We start from the raw sequence: 22,890 nt of genomic DNA on the forward strand, positions 1-22,890 counted from the left end.
TGGTTTTCTGAACATAGAAACAGCAGGCTACTGTTTATTTCTACTTTGTCCACAACCTCTGTTTAAATTAACAGGAGTGCAGAAAGTAATATACCTGGTTTCTACCAGTAGTTTCTCCTCCTAAATGGTTCAAACCTGAAAGGCTATCCATATTTGCTAATTCTTTCATCCAAAGGAGTAACACTAACATTTGATTTATGAAACAGGTGTAGAAAGGAAAAGCAAAGTTCTATTAAGAGAAAGGAAAAGAGTTTAAAAACCACAAATCATTTAATTCAAACAGAGATGTATAGATACTTCTCATCTGATCAAAATTCTTTGATTCCTTATACTAGAATGTTATATTAGTGCATGACTGATGAGAGATAAATTGAGATGCAATTCCTGTAGTGAAGCCAAATATATTGAATCATGACAAACCATAGGACTAGGAATAACAGAGAAGTGCAAACTGGAGTATTACATTATTTCCAACTGAATAAAGATTCAACAACCTTCTGTACTTACACATAATTCATTTCATTTAACTAACAGAGTAGTACAGTTAGTGAATTGAATGATTTTTTGTCAATTTGGACTTGGTTAGATTAAATATTCCAACAGCTCAAGAACTCAATGAATGGGGCAATAAAACAGCATATTTATGTCATTTCCCAAGCAGGGCAAATGAGGTCTAAGTACATTAAGGATGCTGTTAGTGGATTATTTAATAAAATATGCTTTCAAGAACTAAAGAAATTGCTGAACTGGTTCAAGGTTGGGTCAGCACTTCCATAATATAGCAGCCAAAAAGTTATCACTTTTCTCTATAGAAAAACAAATCTATAAAAAAAAGTCAATAGGTCTCTGTCAAGGTGAAGCACTTTACCTGTGACCTCTGAGTTACAGGATCAGGTCCCCAGTTAGAATTGCAGAACAGTGTAACATTTTTTTCCACTGGATTTATATTCCAAGAAAAGTAAAACAGAATTTTATCCAAAGGGAAAGTTTTATGACTTTTTAAATCAGTATAATTAATATTTTGGAAGCTGTTGGGTTGAAATGCAGATTTTGAAATATTGCCTTCATTTTTGTGTGCACAACTGTACACCTAAAATACAAGAGAGGACAAAATTGGACCTAATTCTAGAGAGCATATCAATTCAGAGAAATATTTAAGCACGTACTTAAATCTAACTGAAGCCAGGAATCATAGAAGTAGGGTCGGAAGGGACCTTATAGATCTTCAAGTCTGACCCCCTGCCAGGGCAGGAGAAAAAACCTGGGCTCAAATGATCCCAGCTAGGTAGGCATCAAGCCTCCTCTTAAAAAAACCCCAAGGTAGGAGCCAGCACCACTTCCCTTGGATGAATGAATTTGTGAACATGCTTTTGTACTGTCTGAATCAGGAATATGTATTGTCATATTTCTAATAGCCAGTATATGTATATAAGATTTTGGCCTTCAAGGAACTGTCTCTGCAAATTTTTTAGGGGTGAAATATTACTAAAAAAAGGGATTAATTTAGGGCCAGAGCCCTAATGGTCTCTAGATTCAAATGACTTGGCATGTATCCCACTTATAGATGTATTTCAGTTAGTCACAAAACCATTAACTGAAGGTCTCCTAGACATACCTGTTTTCTGGGACAGGGATGAGATAACTTTTTATTGGGATATAGGTAGTAGTTCCTGGTATCTGGACTGAGCCCATAAGTTCATTTTACATAAGCTAAGAGACAGCTACTATGTGAGAACTGTTTCCAGGTGCAATTTTCCTGAACCTCATTTAAATTACTGCATTAGAAATGTAAAAGCCTTTTTTTAGCCCATTGTCCATGCTTTAGATAGCAAAGGTCCTGATCCAAAGCTCAGTGAAATCAATCTGAATTTCTGTATTGTTTTTAATAGCATTTGGATCAGCTTTCAAGCCCCTTTTAACACATAAATGGTGAGTTTTGTGCTTGACATGCACATTATATGAAAGAACTGGCTAGAGGCAGACACAGATCTCACAACAGCCTCACAGCCTTTCCAAGCATACCTCGGAGAACTCAAACCTTTGTGTGCAGTACTCTTACACATGAACAAAACCCAGAAATAAGTCAGTGCTGCCCTCAAGGTCTCCTGCTTTGGTCATGTTTGAGAGAAGAGGCAGGATTTTCCTTTGGAGATTCTTTGCTGCTGGGTATGACACACAGAGTAGAGGCAGGTGACTATGGTGTGTTTCTCAGCTGAGCTTTGAGGAGGGCCACTGAAACAGTATAGCCACACTCCAAGATGGAGTAAGCAAGCCACAAAACATAAAGATCAGTTATTCAGATTCATCTACTATGCTCAGAACTGTTACCATATTATCTGAGCCTAAAGTCTAAGCGTTTAAACCTCACCATGGGGTGTTTGCAATTCAAAAACTAGGTGTGCCTGCACCTGACTCCTCCTGGGTGGATCCTGTAAGCCTGCTTTAAGATGTTTAAAATATACTGACAACACAGGGTTCATCAAACACAAACACTTACATCTGGTGATAGACAATTGTTTTTTAATAGCCTAATGGTTAAAGCATTTGACCAGGAATTGGGAGAGGTGGGCTGAATTTACTCTTCAAGAATTTGCCTCAAACACAAATCTGCCACTTCTGAGGGTACTGCCAAAATCACCAGATTATAGGTTATGCACAGTTGAAGGCATTCTTCACTACTGCTGGCGATGTGCTACTGGCCAGAAAGGAATGTAGGATTCAAGGAGGCTAGAGGAGAATAAGCAAGCAGAAGCTCAACTATTCAAACCATTAAGTTGAATGGAAAATGGGACTTCTAGAGTCTGATTTCTGCTCCAGAATATTGCCTGTGTATTTTAACAGGCACCAAGTAAAATGCATGAGCACAACTGGCAGCAAAAATCAGATCCCAGGTCACCTCTTCCAGTGAATTGGCTACAGATAGGCTTCCTTTTGCTTGTTGTTCTTTTGGATCCATGACTCTTGCCTCCTTATCTATACAGTGGTCAACCTTCAACATGAATAATGGAGGATGTTCTCCCTCCTGAATTATTTTGTAGCTCAGTGATTAGGACTTTCCAGTACTGCGATGCTGGAGATAAGCATTTGAATCCCTGAAAATCAAGGTGGACCTTCAAGCCTGATCTCACTTCCTGAGTGTTATAACTATTTGGTTATTATGCAAGAGGGTGGCTATCACTACCATCATCTTCTCCTCTTTCCTGAGTGAGCCAACTACCTGTGCACAGCAAGTGGCAATGTAGGTATTTAAGTTCAGCTGCAGATTTCAAGCCATTCTTACAGAGGTGCCAAACTTAGGGCTTCAGGTGAACACCTAAATATGGCAAATAGGTGGGATTTCAGCTACCAGTCCCCTCTTTTTGTCATTTCCTGTTGACTGGTTTAGGTGTCCTTCTGGAAGGTGTGCTAAACACTGCAGATCCTATTTATAGGCACCTAAGGGTGCAGACAGACATAATAATTGAAATATTTCCAAGTGAAATGCACTTGAAAACTTTTCAAAAAGGAACCATTTCAGCTAGAGGGCATACATACTGCCCCTATGGCATTCCCCCTTCCCTTCCCACAAATGGAAGGTTTCAAAACACTGCAGCTTCCTCTGGCACTGCCCAGTTGCACAAAGGGTGGGCTACAGCAACTTAGTCCCCACTCCCACCACAGAGAAGAGGTAATTGAAGAGGTAAGTTGGGCTGGTGAGGACTACCTGCTGCTGTGATCCCAAATTCTATGCCTCTTGCATCTTCCCTTCTCAGTTGACCAGGGAGGTAGAGGGGAATAAGGTTGGCTGACTCAACTCCAGGGGTGGCAGGAGCAGGGATGTGACAAGGGAGGTAGTGAGTGATAGTGATGCTCCCTGAAGATGGGGGTGGGGGGTGTCTCAGTCGGGAACCAATAAACCCTCAGGCCCCAAAGCGGGACCCAGAATCTGGATATCTGGTGGGCTGTACGCTCTGCTCTCCTTCCCTTTCCCTAGAGACATAACAAAAAGGGAAACATTCCAAAATAGTAGCTAATTGAAAGAGGTATTATTTTGCACTTATTCAGCCAGTTTTGGAACATTTTAAATGGCATGTACTTTTCATAGTTTCATAGTTTCTAGGGTCGGAAGGGACCTGAGCCGATCATCTAGTCTGACCCCCTGCCATGGCAGGAAAGAATACTGGGGTCAAATGACCCCAGCAAGATGTTCCTCTAACCTCCTCTTAAACACCCCCAGGGTAGGAGCCGGAACCACTTCTCTTGGAAGCTGGTTCCAGCCCCTACCCGCCCTTGTATAGCTGGACTTTTGAAATGTTTCAATCATTAAGTTTACCCACACCTAACACTTTCCATGTAAAGTACAGAGAACTAAGACATCTAAAGTTGGTTTGTGGATGGCACTCAGTGCATTAAAGTCACTTTTTGGCTAAATTTGTGATGGTGAAGATTAAATCAGCTATAAGTTACATACAGGCATTCTTTACAGATAGTATACAGACAGTCACCACATGTTCCAGGAAACGCAGAGCTATGGCTGCTTCTTCCCTGATCCTGCACAACAGGTATGCTCCCATCCCCACACATGAGGAGGCTCTGATGATGACAATGGAGGAGGAGGAAGGTAAGCACTATGCTGCCAACTCCAGGAGGAGGCGCAAGGTGGTTGTTGTGGGAGACTCCATCCTGCGGAGCACTGAGGTACTGATCTGGACTCCCTCGCCCATGAGGTCTACTGCTTCCCTAGGTGCTACATCTGAGGTGTTATGGAAAGGATTCCCAGGCTTGTCCAGCCCTCTGACCACTATCCCACGCTCTTTGTCTATGTAGGAACAAATGATACAGCCAGGAGTAATCTGGACTGGGTCATGAGTGACTACAGGCTCTGGGGGCTGGGCTCAAGAGGTCAGGAGCTCAGGTAGTTTTTTTCTCTGTGCTCCCTGTTGCAAGTCCATTGTCCTAGGAGGGCACAATGCAACAAGGAAGTGAACCAGCGTCTCCAATGACGGTGCCACTGAGAGGGCTTCAGCTTTCTAGATCACAGCACGCACTTAAGGGGGAGAGTACTCATGGGAAGAGACAGTATCTACCTCACATGGAGAAGTCAGTCCCTGTTCTTGGCTAGGATGGCAGATCTTCTTGATAGAGATTTAAACTAAGATTGCTGGGGGATGGGGAATCACTGACTGGAGCTTGCCTGGGGACTGACATTCAAGAAAACTCTGTAGATAGGGACACAAGGAGCCTCTTATGAGAGCTGAAGAAATAGTTCTCCTTCAGTGTGACAGGAAATTGAGGGCCTCAGTAGGAGGACTCAGGTGCCTGTACACTAATGCCAGGCGCATGGGGAACAAGCAGTAGTAACTAGCCCTCCTGCTCTCCAATAGCCATTACAATCTAATAGAGATTATGGAGACCTGGTGGGACTCCTCACACAATTGGGGTGTAGCCATAAAGGGCTATGCCCTGCATAGAAGGGACTGAGTAGGGAAAAAAAGGTGGAGGTGTAGTTCCCTACATGAAGGAGCATTACACCTCCTTGGAGGCCGATGTTGGCTCTGAAAAGGAACAGCTTGAAACTCCCTGGGTCAAGCTGTGGGGGCGGGGGGCATGGCAAGAGATATCTAACAGTAGGCATACACTACAGGCCACCAAACCAGGGGGGAGGAACTTGATCTAGAGTTCACCCAAGAACTAACAGAGGCTGCTCAGACATGGGATGTGGTTGTTATGGGAGACTTCAATTATCCAGATATCCCTTGGGAGGAACACTCAGTCTAGTCAGATCAGTCGCTTTCCTTCCTGATCTGCACTGAAGAGCTTTTTCTGACTCAGGAGGTGCACAGGCCTTCAGATGTAATACTCTTCTAGACTTGGTCCTGGCCAAAGGTCATCCATAAAATAAGACAAACTGGTGACCAACTTAAACATAGAGGGCAGCCTGGGTGATAGCAATCATGAAACCATTACATTCACAGTCTATCACAAGGCAGACAAATCAAATAGCAAGCTTGAAGTTTTGGACTTCAAAAATGCAAATTTCAACAAGCTCAGGTCATAAGTAGGGAATGTGCTAAGGGGTCAGGGACCGAAGGCAATAGGAGTGCATGAAGAGTGGTTGTTCCTAAAGGACACGATTCTTGAAGCACAAAGGAAGCCCATTCCCATGTGGAAGAAATGTAGCAAAAGGGCTGGGAAGCCCTCTTGGCTAAACAGGGCAATTAATGTCCTCTTAAGAAGGACAAAAGAGGCGTACAGTCTCTTTTAAAAGAGACTATTAAAAACTAGTTTCTATTTAAAACTAGACTGCATAGTATATTAGCAAATGACCAACAAGACTATATCTTCTTGGCAGGGAGAGATACTGAATGACCAAATAGGCTTTTCCATCTTTAGATTACTTGACCCTACATGTTTTGGCTACAATGGACAATTCATCTTCTGTATTATTCAATCTGCAGATGAATTTCTCAGTCAGTATAACAGAAAGACAGCGAACCTTGTCCAGAGTTCCATAAACAAGACTAATTTATGATATAAACATGGAAAACATTGGTAGTAAGCATTACTTAGTTTGTACATGTTGGCAGTTAGTTTTACTTTGAATTAATGCCTGTACAGCAATTTGAAAATGTAAAGCAGGGCATACATGCTAAGTTCTGTGGTTATCAATCAAAAGATCAAAGGATTGTTTTTAAAACATACTGTAAAAACTGAATGAAATCTGGGGCTTACTTTCTGAACCTGACTTTGTGTGGAAATAAAATCTATGAGTTAGATCCTATTCCACCTATTAAAGTACCTAAGGGTTTTGACGCAGGTTACCTGTATAACATTAAAAATCAGTGGATGTTGTGATATCATAAAAATATGGCATTTTTAAAGCAGTCTCAGGTGTAGGCTTTATGTTGTTTCATATCTGCATGACTGTGACTTGCCGTGTGTGGGCATGTAGCAGCTAAGTCACTTGAAAATGGGGTCATCCAGTTCCTTGGCCTACCGGGTTTAGCCTCAGGAGCAGAAAAGGAATGGATACATCTCCTTTGTCCACAGAGCTCAGTGGGGAGAATACTCACCTGGGATGCTGGAAGTCCAGAGTCCCCACACCAAGAAAGGCTTTGAACTTGAGTCATTCTGAGAGTTTATTTTGAAAGGATTTGGATGAGAAGGTAGTTGGGATAGTGAGTCCAGGCTCAATTACAGCAGATTCTGATTCAGTCCCCAGCTCTGAGGAATTGGTACTGACTGAATAATCCACAGGGCCCCCAGGAAGAGGGCCCAATCTACACTGGCCTGTATAAACTCAGGCCAGACAGCTGGCAGCTGTCTAAGCAATACATTTATATGGCTGCATCTCCTAATCCACTTGGCCTACTGTCAACCTGCTTGCTTCTACCTAGATCCCACATGTACTCTGCTTAGCCTAACCTTTGCCTAAATTCATGCCCACACCCTTCTCTGGCCTAAAGCCTTGTCCCTGCCTAGTTTCTGCCTCTACCTTGCCTAGCCTGAACCTCACTCCTGCTTGGATCCTTGATTAGCAGGTAATGTGTTCCTGCTACCTTGCCTCACTGTTTCTGCCCCTGAGTATTCCTATCCCTGGGTTCAACCTCCCAATATAATCAACATTCACTTCATTGTGACTCCTAGCTTGATACCTCAAACTTGGACTAATATTGGCTTGATCCCAGCACTCTCTATAGTAACTCCTGTTCTACCAGTTTCTGGGCTGACTATCCACAGTCCACCCTAACACTTGGGTCCTTTAACTGTCACTTTGCTCATATGCAGCATTCAATGCTTTGGAACACATTCTGGATTATCAGCCTTAATATTTAATGACATATTTTTATCAGTTTTCTGATAGTAAAATAGTAAAATAATGCTTTTACTATTTAATAACAGAGGAAATAGGAAAGTGTAGTCCTGACAATTGTATTTGTTGAGCAACTGTGTTCCATCAAATATATAATATGACACAGATTGCATATCAATATAGAAATCTTTCACCTTGTTGATGCCTACTGCATGCATAATGAATTGTCTCTCTTCTTATGATATTTACTGAAAAGATAAAACTAAGCCATAGGGAAAGAGATGCAGAATTCTGATATTTCCAGAATACATTAAAATAATAATTTGCATGTATATTACTTTTTCCTTTTGTAAATCATTACACTTTTTGTCAGTACATAGAGAGTTATCTTCCAATACACAATATTCTGTTGTTAACCTAAAAGGAGCATGATGAGCCTTTACCTGCAGTTCTCATATTTGATCAAATACTACCAGAAATTTTTCAATATTTGAACTTTCTTTAAAGATTTTTTTCCCCCCATTGGCAACTCTTGAAAAAGTTGAATCAGGTATTTGGGCCATGAGCCAAGCTGGTTCACAAGCATGGGACAACTGAACTGAATACATGTACATTTTCTAGTATTCAAGAAAACAGCTCTCATTTTAATCCAGCTCTTACTACCCATTTTGCGATGAAAATTTGCCACCAAAAATCAGAAATAATTCATTACCACTCTGTGTGCTCTTTTGTTTTGTTCATATCTGAGATGAGAAAGGAGAAGTGCTAAGTAATGTATATTGAAATAACATTATTTCCTTTGCTGTATTTCTTCATGGAAGATAAAATTATCCTTTTATGGTCCTAAGGGAATGGTATTTTTCTTTCAATTTAATTTTGTTGACTAGAATTTTGTTCTAAAACATCAGGTATAATTTGAAAAAAAATATTAAAATAAAACATTAAGATAATGAGCACACTGTTACATTTAACTTTAGCACATCTTTTATATAGGCTTTAAACATCTTCATAGAACATCAATCCATTTTCAGTGTCTACTTATTCATTTAACATATAAAGAAATACTTTATGCATATTTACCTAGACATCGTGTTTCGGTGCCACTCCAGAGTCCATTTGCTAAACATTCCCTCACATGGGATCCAACTAGTGTGTATCCTGTGTTACAGGTGAAGATTGCAGTGGCTCCATACACTGTTAATGTTCCAATCTTATTACCATTTGGTGGAGATGGAAGACCACCACAAGAGATAACTAGATGAAAAACATAAAAATAAATCAGAAATACTAAATTTTTTTTTTTCATATTCCCCTACAAAAATAATGTCATCTCTTGTAGTTTTTCTACATTTATAGCCCTGTGTTGATTTAAAGTTTATAAAATTAAGAATCTGGAGTTGCATCGGGTCCAAAGTAAAGGTTTAACATTATGTCTACCTCGGCATCGCTGTGTAAAACTCTAGAAAATTCCCGAAGGGCCTTCTCTCTAGTCACCTGTGAAGGTGCCATTGATGAGGATAGCAACAATTTCACTTTCAGTGCTGAAGTACATAAAGAACAAGGCTAACTTGGCAATGGGCCCAAAATAAGCATGTTCAGATAACATAATAGCTTTTTCCAAAGCATTTGCTTTTTTACCAGAATAGCAATAATTTCCCCTCTATGAACTTCCCAGGCCTGACGTAAAAGTATGCCTTTAGTAGGCTTGAGGCAATGATCTACAAACAGGCACTGAATTTTCTTCTTTAAATAATTTCTCTTGATGTTCATAGTAATATATTCATAGTAATAACATAGATTAATGTATATGTGTAAGCTACCTGATAAAAATTTACAAAACTTCCAGTAGACACACAGTAGACTTAGAAATATATGGTGGGAAGGACCGTCTGGGTCATCATCTCCTTTTGCCTGCTATTGCAGACATGACATCATATAGTCTCTTTCATATTTGGTGAAATATCATCTCTGATATCACATTTTTTCTAGTAATCAGTAAATTATAAGCTGGAAACTGAAGAGATTGTATTAGATTTCTTTTTATTATTTTACTAAGTGAAGAGATTTTCTTTTTAATTTCTGTATTTACAAAGGTTAGTGTTAGTCTCAGCTAAATTTCAAAGACATGAAATGTCCTATCCAAGTCCTTAAGGCACCATCTTCTACTGCTTTACAACATGTCTAACTAGGTAATGATAAAACAGCTGCAGTTTAAGTGCTCTGTGGGATTCCATTTTGGAAATAATATACAATAAACTTTATTCTGTTGTATAGTTAGTCACACTGGCATGTTCATTAGGAAATATATTACCAAAGTTCAGTATGCACCTCACATTTCCTGAGAAGTGCCAGTCAATATAAATTCATGTAAGGAATCCTCCTGACTACAATTAAAGCAATACTGAATCAGTTTGTAGAGCTACCCACCGTTTTAATATATTTAATTATAAATATGTAGAATACAAGATATTTATGGCAAAGTAAAATAAAATAAATTTCCTAATAGGTCAAACAAGGTATTATGCCATGAATTATGCACTATATTATATATGTGAAAACACCTCCATTTTTTTCAACTGACTAAAATGTTTTGGATCTCATGAGTTGTCATGGACACTATTTTTTCATATCTGTAAACAAAAGTGAGGCTAAAATCTCTATATAAATGTTCCCAACTGCTAACCTCACTTATAATGGTTATAAAAGCATTATGGTTTTGGCTCTTCATACATAATATTTGAGTTACTTGAGTTGCTTTTCATTATCATTTAAATATCTCCCACATTGTTTTAAATATAAGTTTGCACAGCTACGATTTTTATTTATATATTCTTGTTTCATTAGGTGAGTGACAAACAAAGGATTCTCAAAATATTCTTTAACATATCTCTAGATCTTTATATTATATACCATATGGAAATGCTACAACATCCATTGTAATGGCTGAACTTTACTATCATTAAATCTTTCACTGAAACTGAATTTTCCCATCAGAGGATGAGATAATATGTTCATCTCATAAAAGAAACCTTCCGAACCCCCAATAAACTTTTAGTCATGAGTCTATAAACAAGTCCATTAGGATTACTTTTTAGCTCATGGTTAAATATAACCCTTGCATCTCCATCTCTCTTTTTACCTCTAATTAGTTAAATAGAGTTGCTATCACTGTGGTAGTTAGTAAAGCACTGGTCTTTTCACCAAACTTTCAGAAGCTGGATAATGGATTCCAGAATAACTAGTTGTTATATAATAGCAAAATTTACTTCATATTAAAGAAGGTAGCAAGGCTTTCATAGACCCACAGAGAATAAAAGTGGTATAATTTCAATGGATGAAATCTAAATCTTATTCTCCACAACTGCAGAAAGAATATCAATATTCCCCTTATTATTTCCTAGCAGTTATGAAAGAACTATCTTATTTTTCTATCATATTCATTAACTTCATTTTACAAACAAACAAAACCACACTGTACTGCCATTTAGTTAAAAATAACATTATAAGTAAATAATTATTTTCTTATTAGTAATATAATTTTCTGATTTGTTTTCTTATTCAATGGAGATTTACCTTCTGCAGGTACTTTCTTTGCTATATACTTTCACTTTGGGAATGGGGAAAAAGTTCCTGCTTCTTCTGAAGCCTAAATATAACAACTTTCCCTGAACTTGGTAGATACCATTTAACCATTTGGCTGAACCATATGCTAGAGGGGATATAAGCAGGTCTAATTACATTGGCAAGATCTCTCTATAGTCCTTGTTTGCAGTAGCAAATGACACCAAGTTGGGTGGAGTTGCAGACATTGGGGATAGGCATAAGATTCAGAATGACCTTAATTAAATGGGAAAAATGACCAAAAATCAATTTCATGAAATTAAACAGGCAAGAGTGTGAAGTCCTGCACTTGGGATGAGATAAGTGCATACACAAATAAAGTCTGGGAAATGACTATCTAGCCTGCAGTAGAGCAGAAGAGTTGCAGCTGAGCCCCTAAGCTGAATATCCATAAACTGAATATCAGCCAAGCATTTTATTATTTGTTTGCTTTTTTCTTTTTAAGGGCTGATGGCATATTTGGCTGTATCAATGGGAATGTCACCTGCAATCAAAATAGGTGATTCTTCTACTCTGTTCAGCACTAGTAAGGTCTCATTTTGAGTATTATACCCCATTCTGGAACACCTTATTCAAGAAAGCAGGAACAAATTAGAAAGAGTCCAGAGGAAAACATAAAAAAATAATTAGACATCTGGGAAACAGAAACATGCTTTATACGCAAAGGATGAAACACCTTGTTTGGAGAAGGGAAGGCTGAGGGGGAATTTGATAACAGTCTTCAAATACACAGTGGGTGGTTATAAACAGTATAGTGCTAGACTATTCTCTGTGGCAGCAGCAGATAGGACAAGGAAAATGGTCTTAAATAGCAGCAAAGAACTTTTCGATTAGAGATTAGGAAGAACTTCCTCACTCTGAGGGTGAGAATGGAAGTACTGGAACAAGCTACCCAGAGAGGTGGTGAAATCCTCAGCCTTACTAATTAAAAACAGGAGAGACAAATACTTGGCTGGTATCATTTAGTGAACAGAAGTTCTGAGGTCCCTTCCAGACCTACTTGCATATGGTTCCTATAATGGTAATGGCCTAAAGCTTTTTGGGAAGTATAGGACTTTTGCCTCGGATTATGATTTGAATTCATTACTTCCTTTAGCATGATGTAGTAGGGTTTATTTAAAAAAAAAAGAAAAGAAAAAACAAAAAAGCCATAATGTGTGACAGTTTATCCAACATTCCTATCTCTGGTCCACTATGCACATCAGTTGAATTAGCAGTGTTCCTTGGCCAATAGGTTGATACCATAACTACAGTAGTATCATTTACAGTGCAGAACTACAGTATTATTTTCCAATAGGGTTTCTTTATATTTGTATTATATTTTATAACATTTATATGCTTTTACCTTATTCTAGAAAAATTCATGAATGTGACCCCCTCAGTTAGGTTTAACATTATAATATTCAACAGTAAGAATTTAGTTATGATATAGAATTATCATTTCACTGTATCATTTCACTTCTTAAGCCCATAGCCTTGTACATATTTTTGCTTAACTACTGCAGATGCCAGTTGATATTTTCCTATATTCAAGACAATTTTTATACCATCTGTTTTCTCTGATGCTCAAAGGCATCCACATATTTTCGAAGACACTTTATATAAAAAATAAGGGAAAATAGATATTTCATATTGTAACAAATTATCTGATTTCTTCAGAATCTTGGAAAAGTCACAGGCAACTCTTTTTTAAGGAGTGATAAGATTCATGTGTCTCATTGGGAAATAAATAATAAACAAGAATGACACCAAAGTGCCCTTTATTTTTTTGTAGTCAAATTCTCTAGCAATGATATCGCAGATGACTATTTGATATTGCTTTCTTAGAGTTATCAACTGACATCAAACTAGTGTAGACTATTCATATCTTTCATTATAGTATGCAAATTGCCATGGGTGACTGGTGCATCCCAAGTCTGGAGATCGCTGATGGAGGGGGTTCCCAGCAGTTGAACACCGAGTTAGTCAGTTTCATGGCTGACACTTCCAGGAGGTACACAGCTGATCTCAGAGGTGCACGGCTGATCTCAGGGGTGCTAGGGTCAACAGCCATATCTGTTGACCCTAGCAGGTGTTGCAAAGCGGGCTGGATCTGTTTATGTTTTTCTTGAGAAATTCCAATGAAAAGCACCATATAATAGAATCAGACTGTCTGAGTATTTTAGAGCTAGAGGTTTCCATAGAGTTTCCTATTTTAGTCAGCTTGTGTGTGGGTTTCAGATTACCCATTCTCATAAAAAACATGTTTGCCTTATTGCTTTTATTCCCAGGGCTAGCCTGCCCTATCCTGCAAAACCTGAGGCTGCAGGGGGCCCTACAGCCAAGGAGCCCCCTGCAGCCATGAATACTCATTTGACCCCAGTATTCTTTCCTGCCAGGGCAGGGGGTCGGACTAGATGATCTGCTCAGGTCCCTTCCGACCCTAGAAACTATGAAACTATGGAACTCCATCACTACCTCTGGCTTCATGTCCAGCTGCTCACCACCCCCAGCCCTGTCATCGATGCTGCCACTGGCTTTACATCTGGCTGCTAGCCACTCCCCTTCCCCGCCACTGCTGCTACCGGTGGCTTCTTTGGTTGCTGCCCACCCTCCGCCCCTGCTGCTGCCACTGATTTCTTCACTTTGGGGGGGCCAAAACTATATCTTACTATTTTACAGAGGGCCTCAAAACACTGTGGGCCGGCCCTATTCATTCCCCAGAATGAAGCACCAAACTTAGTTTGAAAGAGTCTTTGGTCTAGATATGGACTACAGAATTCAATGCAGACATAAAATAATTTTAATTTCTCCCTTATGTAGACCCTTCAGTTAGCCAGTTTCTTGATTTATGCTGGTCTGGTATTGACAAGGGGCCTGATTCAAAGATAAAGTGGCCAGCCAAGAATTACCCCTGATATAAAAGTCTCCACTATTGTGTGGTTGAAAAAGATATCTCAGATGTGCTAACTAATCTCTTTCTCACTCCAGCACATTGGGGAACATACTGAGGAAAGGACTATTGTAGGGGCTGAGGGGTAGGGGCTATTGTATTATAGGAGGGTTCAATTCTTTTAATTCTTGGCTGCCTTGTCACCTTTAGGCTGCTTGAAATAATAGATAGTCCATAATCAAAATCGAAAACAGAGTTGGGAGCTGTAATCAGATCCCTGACACCTCTTTCTCACATGAACAGCAAAGCTTAACATCAGGGAAGAAACTGATTTTCTGAGTCTGTGTGGCCATATGTAAAATCATTACACCAGCAATTGTATCCTACCTGTTGTTACATGTAACTGTGTGTCCCTTAAAACCCACCACCCTGTAACAATGTGGCTTCCTTGGGTAGGATACTTTGTATTCTCTCTTCTCTGTAAGGATCCTGACTTTAACTTCCCTGCCCCCCAACCCAACTCATCCAATTCTTACTATATAACTTATATACATCTTCTTCCCCTGACCCCCACCCACCCACTCACCATGTACTATGTAGCCACCCTTATCAGGATATTTGTATTGCTTCCTACCACTTCAACTCTGTAACTACCCTTTTTAGCATTCACTAATAAAGTTAAAGTTATGTAAGAATATCAACATATGATCTTAGCGAAAGGGCTGAGAAGCAAAGTGTATAACAAAGTGTTGTTATGAAGATAAGTTAGCCAGCATTGTATACAATGCAAATATACTTTTACAGAAGCTGTCAGCTTGCACCCAGCAATTTCAACCAATGATATATAATGAAAATGTCACATTGAATTACTTTCAACAGAAATAAATATTCCCTTAGGAATTACAGTTTTCTATTTATCTATTTAAATACAATATTTGTAAAACATATTTAAATATTAGAAGTGATACTCAACTATAGAATAGCATGGTACATTTGATGAGCAAGCATTTTTCTTACCCTTACAGCTTGGCCTTTCATCACCTATACTCCATGTTCCATTAGTTCTGCACTGTAGAAGTCTTTGTCCTGCTAAATAATAGCCGGGACTGCAGCTTAGCATGACTTGAGCTCCATACTCATTCAGTGACCCAGAAATCAATCGCCAGACGAGATGTTCTGAGAGCACAGTCTCAATGCTGAGGCAAGTTACAGCTGTGAAGAAAGGACACTTGAATATCACTAGGTTCCTCACCACATTTCTTCACAGAAAATGAATCATGGTCTTATTGACAGAAGCCTATCTGCATGAAATTGAGCATGCTGTGAACATTTTTCAAATTAGAGTTCCAGAAAAGAGCAGCAGATATTATGTAATTGTAGTTTACCATATATTTTAACTTAGATAGCTATAGTAGAGCAGTTATATCTGCCTAAAGTTACATTTTATAAATAAAGGTAAATTTATTTAGGGATCAATCAAATGCTATACTATGAGAGATACAGAAGAAATAACAAATGATTATAAACTAAGTTAATGGTAACAGCAATGGCTCAAAACTTCTCAGGATATGGCTCTGTTATCTAATTCAAAATAAATTTGAGGTTCCATAAGCCACGCTTAAACAATTTCAAGGAATGCCTCATTTCCCTGTACATGACACTTGTTTTATAATAGATCTAACAGGATCTTTGCAGGTGCTTCCTATGTAGACTCTAGTGAAGATAGTTAATGAACATTTAATCCCTAATTACTAGGACACTGATGTTCTGTAAGTATGGAGGAACATAATTGCATTACAGTATAGAACAGTAGTGATTAAAAATAAACTCAACATTTGACACTCCAGAGTTATCTCAGTACTGTGGCATCCAGTATCCCAAGTTTGGTAAGACAACACAATTACAGCAAGTATATAAGAATGGTAGTGCTATATTTTTATGATCTGCACTATAGTTATAATTGAATTTCATGTGCACTGTTTTGCAAACCATACAATTTATAGCATACTCAAAAATAATTTCTCAAGCTTTCAATTGACTCTATTTATTAAAAATCATAAATAAAGTTCACCATATATTTTCTCTGTTGAAAGGAACAATATTTTCTTAAATGTGTCCCATGCATCTGGGTTTACAGATCAGATTTTGAGAAACAGCCTTGTTTACTTGTTATTAAATGCTAAGTAATTTATTAAAAGGTCAAAATGCTTTACAGTTCAATATGAAATTGTAAAGGTTTATCATATGATATATGCTACTCTATATCAGTATTCAGTAACTTTTCAGATTTACCATAAAACTAATTTACATTGCTGCCTCTTTCAAGTATTAGTTTTATAGAGAAATATGGTTCTTTCAGAGATGAAAGGAAGCCTCTTATTTAGCCTAATCATCACCAATAAAAAGATTCCAGTTTAACCACAGGGGATATTTTAAGCCACTTAGAGATAAGAAGCTCACCTATTTCACCTTATGAAAATGAGCTCCCAAGATGATTTCTCTTAATCTGATGCAAATATTGCTAGGAAAGTTAATTTTTTCTTTAGATATAAAAGGAACCTACATTCTTACTGCAAACACACTTTTACAAATCACTTTTATACTTGACACAGCATAATACAACTTCCACTTTGAATCAGTAATATTACTGATAGAGTAAAGGCTATGCTGGTTTTAGTTAATGTCTATATGTAGATTGAACTGACTTGAAACTATTGCTTGAGATAGTGTAGTTTTTAATTTTACAGTGAATGATTCTGAGTTATCAGTTTCTCTTTCATTCAAGGCAGAAAAAATAGACTGTTAACAGCTGCTCTATTTAGTATTCACAGTTCATGAGGGTAGTGTTGTTTAAATTAGACCCCTTAGTTGTCTTCTTGTGAGTTTCTAGGTATATGCAGATGTTCCACTTAGACTGACCAAGGTAGGGTAACATCAGTCTAAATGCTGATCTATATATATATATATGTTTGGGGAGGTTAGCTTGGGCAAAATGGCTGACCCAATCTCACTTTAGTTCACCTAAGAAGGTGAACTAAAGTTTGGCTGGAAATGGGTTAGTTTGATTTAATGAATGGCTGTATATGTTCAGAGTGTAGTCCCAGGTCTGAGACAGACCAGTCACTCACCACAGCCCTAGGGCTGTGCTTTTCCAATGTTCCCCACAACTGTAGGGGGAGCTGTTTTTAGCCACCTGATCCTCCCCACTCTGATGGAGAACCTCCCCATGGATTCATTAACTTCCCCTGCAATCTCCCCATATCCCACCACCCCCTCCCGCCCACCCCCCGCCCAGTCTGTCTTAGGTGGGGTTACCACCATGGCTTCTGGCTCTGGCAAACATCTGCACAAGCTGGACCCAATCTACAATCATGTGACTTGTGAGCTGCATGATTATTGATCAGGCCCTGCAATTGTATCAGAAAGGATGTAAAGGTTCAGAAAGAAGTTACAATTTTCACCCAATATGGCCACAGAAAGCAGTCTATAGCCATGACCAAATACAAGTGCACCACTGCAGACCACTTCAAAAATGGCCAGTTGGGTGAAAAATTGAACCCTCATTGTATGAGTGTTCAGATGAAAACATTTCAAGACATAGAATCTTCTGTAGTTTGTGTCTGTCTGCCCGCCAGCCTCTGAGCTGTTTACAGAATGGAAGAGGGGAAAGGGAGGAGAGGGAATTTGGTCTGGGTTTTTTTCAGGCCTTGCTAAAGTGTGGGGTGCCCTATGCCACAATTACAATCTTGCTTCTTCATATTTTCATGGAGACAAATGCTACTTTTGCACTGGGTTATGTCAGTATCTATTAGCTCTTTTTTGTCTTGCCATTCCAGTAAAATTGCAATTTTCCCTTACACATATTACTTTAAGCAGACATCTCTGTGCCAGTATGATATTTATTATTTTTCAAGAGCAAAGAGCAATTTGGTAAGTACAGTGAATATGTAGTTGGAATATCTACTTATTACAGAAGGTAGGTATTACTACGCACAAATGTAATGGTATGAGATACTTTTAGGCTATCTCTGTAACTAGTTTTTTCTCATCAAAAGAAAAAAGCTGACCATCCATAATCCTAATCAAATGCTAATAAAATTATGCATCATCTAACAGGATTTTTTTCCTTGCATTTGTAATACAAATGTAACGTGGTATAAATACTTTACTTCAGACCTTATTTAGGCCTCAGTCCAACATTCATTAATTACTGTATGCTAAGATCTGTCCTGTACACTGAATGATGTTCTTTTAAAATAAATAGCTAAATATTTATTATATGAGAATGGGAGATTCAATGTATTAGCTTAGAGTCCTAGAGCTATCAAGGGTCTTAAAAAAAAATAACTTTGTAGCACGCAAATTTCTGTGTATGTATCATTTTGATATAAAATTAAAATGCTTGAAATTAGAGAAACTTGTATGGAAACATGAAAGAGTTGTTTATAAATGTTTATGTAAGTGCACAGAAGAAAAACAGCAATAAAGTTATCTGTTTTCAAGGATCACATTTTGTGGTCATTTTGAAAAATATCAGTAAATTATGAATATTTGCTAGGTAATATTTTGCAGCATTCCAGCACTAGCTTTATTTCAATAAAAATGAAACAGTATCTGGGTTTCACATTTTACTTTTAATGAAGTAGCAAATTTGAAAATACATACCTACCTATTTGAGATGCACACACAAACACACACACCTTCTATATATAAATTAGTTCAGCACTAATATTACTATGTAATGCAACCTGAATTAAAAGTATAAAATACCATAAATCTAATAATATATGGTATAAAACAATAGCATTTAACCTTGGTGAGGTGATAAGGCAGACTCTCATCTAATAGAATCCCAGATAGCTAGAAAATAAGGGCACTATGACATTGTATCCTAGTTTCTATATTGTGACCCACATACTACGACAACTCAGTATCTTCATTGGTTGATATCTTCTTGTGAAAAACAAGCAATGAACATCACGAAGTGTGCTGTGTTGTAAGTTGTTAACAGAATATTTCAGTTCATATTCTTGTGTGTGGTCAAAAAGCATAGAATTCAAACCCGGGATAATATGCATACTTAAAATACATACTTGCTCTGCCTCAATCATGGGGCTGTTCTGTTTTATTCTGATAATGTGTTCTGAAGGGAGGTTGCTCCCACTAAACAAGATGGTAAATTTTCTCTTCATTTGCATTTAGGGGAAGAGTTGGAGGGAGGGGAGGATTTGGTGGACACTGGATCAGATTCTATTCCACCTTTTAGGTGCATAAGTGAACTTAGCTGCTCAAGTGCAATTCTGTTCCACCTGCTTGATTTCCTGAAATTCTGTTAATGTATCTACTTTTGTAACAACTGCCATCTTACCCTCACAATTAATTCACAACCCCCCTCCCCCCGCAGAACAAACACTGAAGGAGAAGGAAGACCTACTAATCTCTTGCATTCTCTATTTTGCAGGGACTAAAGCAGCCAAGAACAGAGTTGAACATACACATGTATGTTCATTTATGCACCTAATAGGTGGAACAGACTCTGGACCTAACTAGCTAACAATGCACTTCTCTATGATCAGTGAAAAATATATCATTTTCAGAGTTTAATTTAAAACCTCAGTCTCCCAGAGAGTTAAGACCTTGGATTCGTTCTTTACCTTTTTATATAGAAAAAGTGTGGGGAAATTACCTTCTCAATTACTTTCCATTACTTTCTCAATCATTATTATACTGATACATACCTTTTTTAATTCAATTGTCATTACTGTATGTACACTTGCCTTTTTTTTTGCTCCACATTAAGTGTTAAATGTTACATCTGTTTTACTATGTTCTTTAAAAACAAACTATATCTTTTACTTAATATGTTGTACTAAGTTCTTTAAAAATAAACAAACAGTGCAATCACAAAAATAACAACCCGGGCAAAAAACGGGTAATTCAGCTAGCGTGTACACACACATACTCACATGCACATATGCATACATACAGTCCTTGTCCAATTTTAAACTTTAATAACTCTGTATATATACACATGATAAAAGCAAACTGTAAACAAAGATCGAAAGCACAATTCATTACTTTTTTAGCATAGTGTAAGCAATGCATAGGGTAAGGATCACAAATGCAATTCATGAAATCATTCAGCAGCAACTGGAAAATGTTTTCTATGAGTTGGAAAATTGGATTGAATGATGAATCATGAAAGATGGCAGTTATATTGAAGTCTAGAAACGTGAGCTGTATTGTGTTAACACTTAATGAATTGTGCTTTCAATCACTGTTTACAGTTTGCTTCTATGATATGTACATTCTAAGTTATTAAAATTTAAAATTGCACAAGGACTTTATAAACATACTGTATACATATAAGGACATGTTCTTCTTGACCTGCTGCTCACAAACAGAAGAATTGCATTCACAGGTAGGGAATGTAGTAGCGGATGGCAACTTGGGCAGCAGTGACTATAAGATGATTGAATTCAGGATGCTGAGGAAAGGAAAGAAAACCCAGAAAAACACACTTTTACTCACTGAGGGAACTGATGGACAGGATTCCTTGGGAGGCAGGTCTGAGGAGGCATTGTATTTTAAAGAAACCTTACTGAAGGTTAAGGGATAATCCATCCTGATGTGCAGGAAGACTATGAAGAATGGCAGAAGACCAGTTTGGCTTAGCAGGGAACTCTTCAGTGAGCTAAAACACAAAAAGGAAGCCTACAAGAAGTGGAAACTTGGACAAACAACTAGGGAGGAGTATAAGAGTACTGCTCAGGTACTCACAAATGAAATCAAGAAGGCTAAAGCACAACTGGAGTTCCAGCTAGCAAGGGACATGAAGGGCAACAAGAAGGGTTTCTACAAATGTGTCAGCAACAAGAGGAAGATCAGAGAAAGTGTGGGTCCCTTACTGAATGGGGGAGGCAACCTAGTGACAGATGATGTGGAAAAGACTGAAGTACTCAATGCCTTTTTCACTTCAGTCTTCAAGGGTAAGGTCAGCTCCCAGACTACTGCACCTAGCAGCACAGTCTGGGGAAGCAGTGAGCAGCCAACAGTGGTGAAAGAACATACTAAGGACTATTTAGAAAAGTTGGATGTGTACAAGTCCATGGGACCAGACATGAGGCACGTGAGGGTGCTGAGGGAGTTGGCCAACGTGACGTCAGAACAGCTGGCATTTATCTCTGAAGACTTGTGGTGATTAGCAGAGCTCCTGGATGATTGTAAAAGGGCAAATACAATGTCCATTTTTAAGAAAGGGAAGAAGGATCCAGGGAGCTACAGACTGGTCAGCCTCACCTCAGTCCCTGGAAAAATCATGGAACGGGTCCTCAAGGAATCCCTTTCTAAGCACTCGGAGGAAAAGAAGGTGATTAGTAAGCCTGTGCAAATAGGGAAGTATTCAATTTGGATTGGGCTGATTCAAAGTGATTTGGTTGAGAGATTTGGATCACTGTCCTGAATTGACTCAACTGAATCAGCTTCAGAAGATTAGTCGCTAATTCGGAAGTTTTGGTGATTCAGATCAGCCAGGGAGAGGCAGGCACAGTTGGGTGACTGCAGGTTCTCCCATGGCTCCTCCAGCTATGCCTGCCTCTCCCTGGGCAGGAGAAGCTGTGGGAGAAACCCCCATGGCTGCTCTGCCCAGCCCAGCCCCTACCTGGCCCGAACTTAGTCCCAGAACTTAAAAAAAACCCAACTCCCCACACACAGTCACCGGCTGCAGGAGCAGCAATTGGGGCCTCTTGGTGCTCATGGCAGAGCCCCCCCCTACAATGCAGTGTAGGGCAGTGGGAATCAGCCCCCACCTAGCACCCACTCCATGGCATGGGTATAGTGTGGCTTGGCAAGGCACCATATGCTGTCTGAGAGCTGGGGCCACTGGGGTTGAGCAGTGCTATGTTCTGGCTGACATGTAAAGTCAGTCCAGCTCCCAAGATAATTGAACCGGGAGCTGAGAAATGGAACCAGGGCCTGAGGAATTGAACAGGGAGCTGAAGAATTGAACTGGGAGCTGGGGGAATGTTCAGGGACCTGAACAGTCCCTAGGTCCCAGTTCAATTCCCCAGCTCCCTAATCTTTATGCCAGTTCTTCCTGTGGGCATAGTCCCCTGGATGATGTGCAACAACAGCAGGCTGCCTCTGCCAGCTTTTGATGGTGACAGGTCTGGGTTATTTCCCCAGCCAGCAGCAGCAGCTGCTGAAAAACCGCACAGATCTGGGGGTCATGCCCCCTGGGAAGAGCTGGAGGAATGATCAGAGAGCTGGGGAATTGAAATGGGAGCTCCACCTTACACATGGAGCTAGTCCAGCTCCCAGGCAGTGTGTGGCACCCTTGCAAGCTGCGCTGCACATGCACGGTGGGGCAACAGCTATGTGGGTGGGGAGATCCCCACTCTCCCCCACTGCACCTCACTAAATGGGGGGTGGACTCTGTCACAAATGCCCAGAATCTCCAATTGCCACTCCTGCAGCTGGTGAGTGCAGGGCTTTTTTTCCCGTTTGTTTAAGTGTTGGGAGGCTGGGCCAGGCAGGGGATGAGGCCAGACAGTGCAGCCATGGAGACTTCTCTCATGGCTCCTCTGGCCATGCCTGCCTCTGCCTC

The 22,890-nt window shown here is 39.3% G+C and overlaps 1 protein-coding gene across 1 annotated transcript in view; it reads right to left on the minus strand.

Moving 5' to 3' along the window:
* The window catches only part of CSMD1 (CUB and Sushi multiple domains 1), a 1,867,828-nt gene that overhangs the window by 108,510 nt on the left and 1,736,428 nt on the right, over positions 1-22,890 (minus strand). The window contains exons 51-52 of the mRNA XM_019538151.1: positions 15,303-15,497; positions 8,873-9,046 (exon numbers count right to left, since the gene is read on the minus strand). Coding sequence (XP_019393696.1) covers positions 8,873-9,046; positions 15,303-15,497 — 369 coding nt within the window. The remainder of the gene's footprint in view (positions 1-8,872; positions 9,047-15,302; positions 15,498-22,890) is intronic.

This window comes from Crocodylus porosus, unplaced genomic scaffold (assembly GCF_001723895.1).
Source record: "Crocodylus porosus isolate Cpor-Errol unplaced genomic scaffold, CroPor_comp1, whole genome shotgun sequence".
In the NCBI taxonomy this organism is placed as follows: domain Eukaryota; kingdom Metazoa; phylum Chordata; order Crocodylia; family Crocodylidae; genus Crocodylus; species Crocodylus porosus.